The following is a 10,588-nucleotide window of genomic DNA, read 5'->3' on the forward strand; positions in this document are numbered from 1 at the left end:
AGGCTTCCTGATAAAGGGGAAAATATATGTCGTGTTAATTTTGGCTCATTCATTTCGTATAAACTAAAAAGTGTTCTTGATTTTTGACAGATGTACCAAGTGGATTCCACATTAGTTTGGAAAAAATGCCCATTGAAGGAGAGAATTTGATATTGTCCTGTTCAGCCAACAAATTCCTGTACAAAGACATTGCTTGGATTTTACCGAGGACAGTCAACAACCAAACGAAAGCAAGAAGGTCTCTCAACAGAGAGTACTCCACCACCCTCACTCTGACCATCAGGAACGTTTCCCTGGCACACTCAGGCACCTATGCCTGCCGAGCAAGGAACATATACACGGGGAAAGAAGTGGTTCAAAAGAAAGACGTTACAATCAGAGGTGAGCACTGCAACAAAAAGGCTGTTTACTCTCGGATCCTCAAATATAAAAGCACAAGGAATGATTGTACAACACAAAGCAATGTAAAACATTAAAGGACTCATTAAACAGTAACAGGTGTCTCATATCATCTTGATTTTTTATTGCTGTTGCTACCTTTCAGGCCCTGAGGTGGTGCACATTCCCCCATGGGTTGGACATAGGAGGAATAGCAAACAAAATCGTAACGTGTGAGCTTCCAGTTGAGTTCAGACGGGTGTTTTCTGCTTTGAAAAGGCACGTGGAAGCTGGGGTTTGGAAGATCCCCTGTGCTACATTTTGCGTGTTGTTATTTTTTCTCTTGCTGTCTCCTACTGAGCGATAAAGAAAACTTTGGAACAATCTTTTCTTCCGCTTTGATATCGGCCTCGTCAAAAGTGTCAAAGCTGAATAAACTGATTAACTTTAAAAACTGCTGTTTTCAGTCAACAATGGACATTTAATAAGTTAACTTTAAGGTGCAGAATGAGCACAATTCAGTTTGAGATTGACTGGACTTTATATTTTTTATTTTAATCTGATCTTGATGGACTTATAAATATTACCTGCTGAGCAAGTTCTAATGCTTATTTATTTGAAATTATTTTCTACACTAAAGTACATTAATCTTAAAAAGTATCTTCTAAAGGAAGTATGCAGGGAAGAAATAAAAATGTTGATATAATGCACAGACCTATCATATGATTTATAATAATGATGGTTTTAAAACTGACAGACGTGAACCATGTTTCTCCAAATAAATCCAGGTAGATTTCCAGTTGCCGTGTTGGTCAATTTTTAAAGTCAGTTCTGCACTAATGTAAAGAGCTACTGATAAAAGTGTGAATATTGCTCCTGGCCTGAAGATACAGGAATTTGTAATGTTGTAATTATTTTATTAAATGAGAAATATTACACTAACACAACTGACAAGGTTGCAAACAGCACAGTGAGTCATTTAATATGTTTTTAAAAATACAAATTCAAAACTGAAACCATTAAAAATATTCATTGCTTTTGGTATGCAAATGATAATTGGATTTATTATGGGGCTTAAGAACCAGCCAAAGTGCTGAAGGAGAATTAAGGGCAACCTAAAAGTTCCTTGTGAGCATTTCTCCTTTTTTTTCCTTAGTCATGATTTTGTTATGAGATGTTTCTATGTATTATAATATCTGTATAAGGAAGAAGTTACTATTTTTAATAGATCTGATAACTTTATTTTTTTACAATACATAGCTTTGATTATTTTTGGTTACATTTATGACTGATCATTTATATAGCATTTACTCAAGCCATAACAAAACAGACTGTAGTGACCAAAATAGCTGCAGTGAAGGAACAAAGTGGTTGTGCTTTTAAAATAGAGGGTGACAACATGACAGTTTCTTGTGCTTGGGAACTCACCAGACTGTTTCCTCCTTTAGGTATCGAGACTGTGTCCCACGGCTAAACTTGTCTTTCACGTGGGAATTGCTTTTGTCAAGTGTGAAAGGGTAAACAATAGCATTTCCCCATAATGCCAGTTTCATGGAGCCTAAAATGCTTAGAAAACAATTGATAACCTGGAAGTTGTCAGAGTAAAGAAAAGAATAATCATTTATATCTTGAAATGTCACCTATAGCCTGCTTGTATACAGTAGCTCTTTTGTTCATTATTAGTGTGATGGCTTCCAGAAACAATGTGTTCTTGCAAAGGGACCTAGGTCTCTTTTTTTCCTAAAATATGCCTAAAAAGCAAGCGAGATCATTGGTGACTGCTTAAAAATGGCGCAAGTGTGCTCTTTAGCATTTGCAAGTCTTCAAAAGAATTACAATACAGAATCCCCTTTTCTACAAGGCTATTTTGTGAGAAGACATTTGGTGGCAAGGTGGGCGGTGATGACAGGAAGTTATGAATTTTCCATGGCCTTGGGAGCTGGACCATGATGACTTGTAGCAGCCAGTTGCCAGGCAATATGAGTTGGGGTGAAAAAAAAAAAAAAGAGATGTGACAATTAGAACGTTCCTCTGTGAAATTGTTGTGAATTGCGATGATGTGTATCACTGCTGGGTGGATGTCCTGCCAGCCTGGTCTCAACCAGCGCTTGGAGGGCCGTGCTGTGCAAGGATGTCCTAACATCCCAATGTGGCTGCCCATGTTGGGATGCACAAAGAAACCTCACTGGAAACATTTGAGGAAAGCAGATCTTGGTGGCCAGATAAAAACTACTGATGTCACTTTTGATGTCCTCAGATGATTGGAGAACCTCATGGGTTTAGGGAGTTTCTCTGCCTTCTGTTGTGTAATATATTATTTAGGGGGAAAGTTGTGAATTATACTTTCTGGGGTTTTAAGGTGTTAAAATTAAAGCTTGTATTTATATTTTTGTACTGATTAATAAAAGTAAGTGAAGAGACAACATAATCATAACAAAGGGCAAAAATGGACGGAATACAAAAGTATACCCCCAAATGAACAAATTGTAATATTTTCCTCCTGTTTGCCATTGTTTGCTTTTGGAAATGCAGATTTTCTATCCTTACCACCCTAGGTCGGTGGAGTGCTCTGACACCAGCATCCCCTTCTCCGCTCTGTGACCCCTCTGTCACTCCCCTGGGCCGAACTCTGCCTACAATGAAGTTCCTCAGGGGCACTGAGAGCAGAGTTTGTCCCAGCAGGACAGCACTTGAGGGCAGGCATGAAGGCTGGGGATGAGCCTGGGGGGCTGCCCTGGGTGCTGCTCCCTGCACTGTGCATGCTGGCGGCCAGGGCAGCCCCTCGGCTTCAGTGCGAGCAGAGTGGGGCATTGGAAACTTCCCCCCTTGGCTTCACTGCAAAAATGAATGGGGAAAAAATGGGTGGTGTGCAAAAGAGAATAATCCTCAGATTGATCAAGTCCTTGAAAAACCAGCTGATTGCAGCAGAGAAATTATTGAAAGTATGTGAATGGTGACTGGATCCAAGTTTTAAGAAAAAAAGTTTTTCTTAATATGAAAACCCATCTTTAGTGTATGGCTATAAACAAATTAAAATTAATAACAAATAACTCACAGAACGTGTGATTTGCCTTTGTTGTGTCATCTTGTCTGCCTTCATTTTGGATGTCTGGGCTGGGGTGTCCACCAGGGACTGCTGATAAATGTGAAAAGGGGAGCTCTTCTCAGCATGCGTACGTGGACATGTGTCAGACAGTTCATAGGCAGACTGTGTTGTGAACTGTGCAAAACCAAGGCAAGGTATTAATGAGAAGAGGGCAGTCTTCTTGGCTGCAAGGCAAATACAATTGACCATGTCATTATGTAGGTATTTGATGAAGAGTTCACTTCACAGCCTCTCTTATGAGCATTAATTATCTACTACACTGTAAACAAAAACTAACATTTCCTGTGGAAATTACAGACTTGTAGCTCAGAAAAACCCAAACTGTTCTCTGCAGGGTTGTGACTATGCTGGAATTAATTTCAAGGGGTAAGAGCATAGCAAAGATAGCCTACTTTAGAAGTGCTATTACTGCTACAGGGTTTGTGCACACTGCTGGTACATAGGTGCTTAATTTTTCTGGAGAATTTTTATTTACAATTGGTAACAGAATGATTGTGAAGATGGAAGTGTCTGCTAGTCAGTATTACTGAAAGGGTAGAGAATAATCTTCCAAACACAGAATGTCAGAAATTCAGCTGATATTATACTTGAACTTGGCGTACTGGCATCTATTGCAATCTAAAAGAAAATATTTGCAGAGTTGGTTTCTGATTTGTTTTGTTTTGTTTCACATTTTGTAATGTATGTCTTACCATGTTAGTAACTGCTGATCCTGGCAGCGTCCTTGAAGAGAAAGACTACAAATAATTGATTCTTGCAAGACCAGGGAATTTGAGGGAATCTACAGAGCATTTGCATCTGTGAGATTGTTCAGGATCTGGATTCTCCATCACTGCTTTAAAGAAACCAAAGTACAAAAAAGGATAATGTGAAAGCTGCAAATATGACAGAAAGATGTTGCCATATAACATGCATAAATGTTGGAAATATCTTTATCTTTGTCAGAACAGCCTTCGACTCTGTACGAAATGGGAGAAGGAGTGGCAAAGGGTTGAAATGAGGATGAGAAAGATTCGTTGTTTTGCTTCTTCCAGGAATGACTTTAACATGATGTTTACAGAGTGTTTTTGAAATGCCCTTCTGGGAGGCCCTTGAGCATAAGCAGAACAGATGAGATGTGCTTCCAATACTCATTGTCACTGACTGTCACGGAAATGTGTTTTATTACATTGCGTTCATATGAATGTCAGTAGATAAAACAGGAGTGGTGTCGCTATGCTGTGTGGGCTGCTAGCACTCAGCTTTGGCCCATGCCATCAGGGTTTCCAGTGCCTGTAACTGCTGGAGGACATGGGCACATTTCTCACCAATGCTGTTTTGGCAGGCAGGCTGTGGTGTGGTTTGGCCAGGCCTTGTTGTGTTCAGCCAAATATGTGAAATGCAAAAGTGGAAGAATTTATGAAGACTTTGGGACATGTAACGCAATGCTTTTGTGCTTATGGTTTCTGTTTTTAGATGATGTGAGTTTACAGAATATGATTTGTAACTGTACTCTTTAAAGTAAGTAAATGATAAAAATCACATTCACAGGTATTGTGGTGTACAGAGCTGCATGGTGCTGTCAGTGATGCAGAGATACTCTGCTACAAGGGCGTCCTGCTAAAAAGTTTGATGTCATAGCTTGTTTCTCTTGATAATGCAAAACTCTGAGCTTTCATAGAAACTCATTGCTTTCAATAAACAAATGTGTCTGGTAATGGAACTGAGGAAATAATTTAAACAATGTCATCATTGGGTCTTCATTGGCCATCATAACCTCCTGTCGCTGGGTAACGGGAGTACTCTGTACACACCAGATGCTCTTAAGCAAACTGGAACGGTAAATAAAATCTGTGGACAATGAAGTTGGTAGAACAGCCGTAGCTGTTTACATCAGTAAATTGCTGGTAGGGAAGATAATGAAACCCCCACAGTTAAAGGAATGTAAAACAGAGCTGTTGTTTTGTTTTGTAGCTCAAGAGGCACCAGCCCTGCTGCAGCACCTTGTGGATCAGACAGTGAACACCAGTAACTCAGCCATGTTGGAGTGCCAGGTTCGTGGCATCCCTGAGCCCCAGATATCTTGGTTTAAAAACCATGAGGAAATACAGCAAGAATCAGGTGAGAGCTCTGTGTACTCGCTTACCTTTTACAGCCTTTTTATTTGCCTGTCTGCCATTTGCAGAGTCATTGTCACCAGTACCCACACGTAAGGATGGAGCATTGCTGGGGTGTTACAGTCAGGCAGGCAGCAGCACGGGATACTCCAGGTTATTTTGTCTCACTCCAAAACATCAGCTGGGCTGCAGGTATAGGCACAACGGGCCTCTATGGAGTCAGTGGCCAAAATATAGCTCTCAATTTGCGTCTTAGAAGAGTCATCTCCAGAGAAACATATTTCTCTCCATTTACTATAGAGGGAGCCTAAGGATCAGGTGTCTTGGCCAGCATATAGCAAGGCAGGAGAAAACCAAGCTTGAGTGATGTGTGTAGGAGAACTGGTGGGAGTCTGTGGTCAGGCGTGCAAAGTCTGTTCCAGGTTCATAGCCTAACTGCTAGGCTAATTCCATATCTGGGGTCTCCAAAACTGAAATGCATCTGCCCGCAACCAGGGAAACCAGGTTTGACGCAACAGAAGGGAACAGTTTCCCAGGTGGTATGCTGCAGCTACAGGAAAACTTTGGGAGCTTTTTACTGCTGTGTCTGGAGTGTGGCTTCAAAGATCAGCTAAGGCTACATGTCCAGTTTTGATGGCACCACAGTCATGGAAGTGTTCCTTGGAGATTTCAGGTGGAGATGAATGATGAGGGAAAAGGCAAAACCTTTCTCATAGGAATTCACCCACCTTTGGATCAGAAGCACACAACTAACTAGTGTTACAGGCTCAGCAAAAATGTTCAATCTGGTCTGTAGAAACTTGAATCCTAAGTGTAGTCTTCAGTAACAACATTTTAGAAAGTTTGTGTTTAAGGTTCTGTCCTGCATTATTGGAAATTCCTATGGCAAGAATAAAGGCAACTGGGAAAAAAAATCTAAGGGTTTCTCCAAGTGAGTTATAAGCCTCTGCAGACTTGCAGCACAGACACTAAACTTAATCTAGAGCCAGATTCCATGGAGATTTACAGTGACCACATCATTGTAATGTGCATTATTAACACTATCTTCTAAAATTAGTGTTGTGTGTATAACTTGGGTGTAATGCAACACATAAAGTTAGGAGCCAGGAAGATATCTGTAGAGAGTACGTTGGGGCACTTTAGCTAGGTGCTTGAAATAGATGGTGGGAATACATTTTGATGGGAAAGTAGTTCTGATGGAGCCAAATGCACAAGTGTGTACTTGACTGCACATTTCCTGGCTATACAGTGCCTTAAAGGCAGACCTGAGGCCAAATCTGCTGCCTGCCTCTTCCTCGCTTGTTGGAGTATTGCCCAGGCTGGGTTTTGGGTTGACCCATCTGTAATAAACAAGGTGTTGAAAACTTCAAGAAACTCCTGTGTTTTAGGGTACACCTCATGGGACCTCTCTTTGCACTATAGCTGGGGTCCATCCAAAAAGGGACCCATCATTCCATGCGACATGGGCAAGTGAGATTTGGAGCAAGTCTGCTGCCAATAAGTCCAATGTGGAGCTGGATCTTGGAAGTGCTTGAAGCTCAAGCTGCTTCTGGTGCAGACCTATGCCTGTAAGTGCAGTGCTAAGTAATCAGACCACCCATTTTCCAAAACTTGGAGACATGCTAAAGAACTCACTTGAATGAAAATCTAGGCATGGTGCTAGTCAATATACACGATACTAAGTGCTCCCAAGATCATTCCCTTAGGCTGAGCTTTTTCACTCACACAAGTGCTTTGTAAACACTGATTTCCAAAAGATTCCCAAAACATTCAAGTACATTTGGCTTTCCTGCAGATAACATTGTGCTGTGCAGTCCGTGGCTCAGATTTCTTTTGAGAAGAACTTGAAGCAGATACTATTACACAAGCACATGTTTTTGTTTATATCCTGGCTCCCTCTCATTGCAAAATATTTCATTTCACAGGAATAATTTTAGGGCCTGGAAGCCGTATGCTGTTTATTGAAAGAGTAAAAGAGGAGGATGAAGGACTTTACCAGTGTATAGCCACCAACTTAAAAGGGTCCGTGGAGAGTGCAGCCTATGTGACGGTACAAGGTAAAACATGACATTAAATGGGAAGAGCAAGCTTGCCAGGGTGATGTTCTTACTGAGGCTGGAACAGTGGGGGTATGACTTGGGGCTCGGGCAGTCATCTCTGAAGGCAGCATTTTGAAGGAAGTCCTAGCAAGGGAAGCATACCAGGTTGGAAAGGAAGCCTAGCAGGAAATGCTAACTCAGAGCATGTTTACGCTGACCTAAAAAGAAGAATTGCCTCAACCCAGCAAGGATCGGTCCAGGGTAGAAGAGAAATGTAAATTTAGTATCATCAAAACAAACAAAAATCAGAATAAGGAACACTCTTCTACCCACTTATTTTCCCATTTCAGGTTAATTCCATAGAAATTAGAGGCCTGGGATATTTTCATTTGTTTGTTTTCAATGTAAAGTGAACTGCCAAATTGGACTAGAAGAGAAGCACAGTCAGCAGGTCAAGGGAGGTGATTCTGCCCCTCTACTGTGCTCTTGTGAGACCCCACCTGGAGTACTGTGTCCAGTTCTGGGGCCTCCAACACAGGAAGGACATGGACCTACTGGAGCAAGTCCAGAAATGGGCCACGAATATGATCAGAAGGATGGAGCACCTCTCCTCTGAGGACAGGCTGAGAGAGTTGGGGCTGTTCAGCCTGGAGAAGACAAGGCTTAGGGGAAACCTTATAGCGGCCTTCCAATACCTGAAGGGGTCCTACTAGAAAGCTGGGGAGGGACTTTTTACAAGGGCAGGTAGTGATAGAACAAGGGGTGATGGCTTCAAACTGGAAGAGGGTAGGTTTAGATTAGATATTAGGAAGAAATTCTTCACTGTGAGGGTGGTCAGACACTGGAACAGGTTGCCTAGAGAAGTTGTGGATGCCCCCTCCCTGGAAGTGTTCAAGGCCAGGTTGGATGAGGCTTTGAGCAACCTGGTCTAGTGGAAGGTGTCCCTGCTGATGACAGGGGGGTTGGAACTGGATGATCTTTAAGGTCCCTTCCAACCCATACGGTTCTATAATTCCATGCTCTGATTTTAGTGTAGCAGTAGCTACGTATGCATTTTTCAAAGGTACTTCTTGTATGTAGCTATGATCTAGTTATTTCTGTAACCATTACTTGAGTTATTTTACTATTCATTTAGATGTCCAGCATTGTTCTGCCTTCTGACAAGTTTGACTCAGGCCTGTGGCAATGACTTCTATCAAGTAATTTTACACTGCATAAAAATAAATTTTATCCAGTGACTTCTCAGTTTCATTGAATACCCTTTTGGTTCATGAGTTATGAGATATGAGAAGTAGGTTGACATTCTCCATTTAAGTCATTTCCATGTATCAATTGAATTTGACATAACCTATCTTACTGATCTCATGTGTTAAGTAAATAGTCCTAAATGCATTTAGTTTCTCTTTATAGAAGACAATTTGACGATCACCAGGTCTCTCAGGCACGGGTTATGTCTTTGTGGATGTTCTCATAAAATTGCTAAATGTATCTGAATGTTACTGAGTATTTGGATACTACTCTACAGCAGAAGACAATTACAGCTAGTAAATCAGTACTGATTTTCTGCCATGACTGTGTTAGCGGTCTCAGTTAATGGTCATCTTTGATAATACAATATACAATGATGTTTTTGATCTAAAAAGTCAGGGATAAGTATATGTACTTCTGGGCTGTTCTAACTGATTTAATCAAGGAGTTAAACCCACCTATCTCCGTATTAATGATACTAAGGTTTTTACAGCCTCTATAATACCTAAAAGAATAAATTGTGCCTAAGGGCTTGCTGTCCAATGCATCCTACTGATTGATAGTCCTGGACAATGTAATTCATTATTGTATTGATTTTTAACATCATTGCAGCTTGGCTATTTATTACAACCACAAGCATTCTTTCAGATGGCTTCTAGGAAGGCATATCTACTAGTCTGTGATCCAGAGGAGAGAAGAGACAGCAGCCAGGAAGTCTTCTTCTCTGGTTACATGTCTTGGGGGACCACTGGCAATGTTCTCTGTGACTCCTATGGAAGCTCTTAGATAAGCAGGAAATGAAGTCTACCATATTAAAATCTGTAGCTTTGAGACTAGAGAAGAAAAAATGAGAGTTTTTTTCTCTGATCAAGGAAAATGCTTTTCCACCTTATCTCTTCCTACTGTCTGAAGGGACAAAACTGGAGGTTTTCTCACTCATCCCTGTGCTGGAGTGTCTGTCCCTCTGCCAGGGAACAGCAGCCTCTTACCCAATCCCTGAGCTGGAGGGATGAGACCAGGGCTTAAGTGTGGGACTCACTCTAGGCTTTGCCACTTGCTTGTCTTTCTGAGAAACTGAGACCCTGTGACCACTTCTGTGGGTACCAAAGCCTTCCCTTCATCCTGGCGGCTCTTGGAGTGTGGGACTGCAGATCAAAAGGAACAGAGCAATGCCTCGTGCCGATGGCTGTGTTTAGCGGATTGAAAGAGTAGTTTGTGAATGAGTCAGGAAGGAAACTGTCTGCTCTCTTTATTTCCTCTGAAAAAAACATTCTTATACTCACAGATAAAACAATATGTTATTTTTGTATCCAAGAAGGATGAATGGATGGTGGAATCCAAGGGCTGTCTTTAAATAATCACAGCCCCTGTTTGGTTTGGAAGCCGTGCTTGCTGGGATTTTTGAGGAGGAGAGGGGCCATGTTTGTGGACATGTCAGAGCAAGATGTCCACTTACCCTTGGCTAACAAACCAGAGACAGAAAATCTGCAAAGAGTGAATGGGAACAACAAATTGCTACCAGAGCACCAAGCTTGCAGAGGGGACTGTGTCCCTAAAAACCTGGGGACACAAGCTGCTGGGCATGGGAGGAACACAGTCTGTCTTGGGCAGCTCTCCTTCAGGGGGTCACCCAGCTGCACAGCGTCTACCCTGCTCATAGAATGGACAACTTGCCATGAAAGCCTTGTCCTGCTTCTCCTCCTGGGGACCCTCACACCTCC

General features: G+C 41.7%; 1 protein-coding gene across 1 annotated transcript in view; it reads left to right on the forward strand.

The window, feature by feature from the left end:
- LOC104528956 (vascular endothelial growth factor receptor 1) overlaps positions 1–10,588 on the forward strand; it is a gene marked incomplete at both ends in the record, with an annotated part of 37,520 nt that overhangs the window by 6,126 nt on the left and 20,806 nt on the right. The window contains 3 exons of the mRNA XM_010173117.1: positions 91–381; positions 5,438–5,584; positions 7,506–7,637. Of these exons, the coding sequence (XP_010171419.1) occupies positions 91–381; positions 5,438–5,584; positions 7,506–7,637 (570 nt within the window). The remainder of the gene's footprint in view (positions 1–90; positions 382–5,437; positions 5,585–7,505; positions 7,638–10,588) is intronic.

The sequence above is a fragment of the Antrostomus carolinensis genome, unplaced genomic scaffold (genome assembly GCF_000700745.2).
Source record: "Antrostomus carolinensis isolate BGI_N321 unplaced genomic scaffold, ASM70074v2 scaffold16848, whole genome shotgun sequence".
Classification (NCBI taxonomy): Eukaryota; Metazoa; Chordata; class Aves; order Caprimulgiformes; family Caprimulgidae; genus Antrostomus; species Antrostomus carolinensis.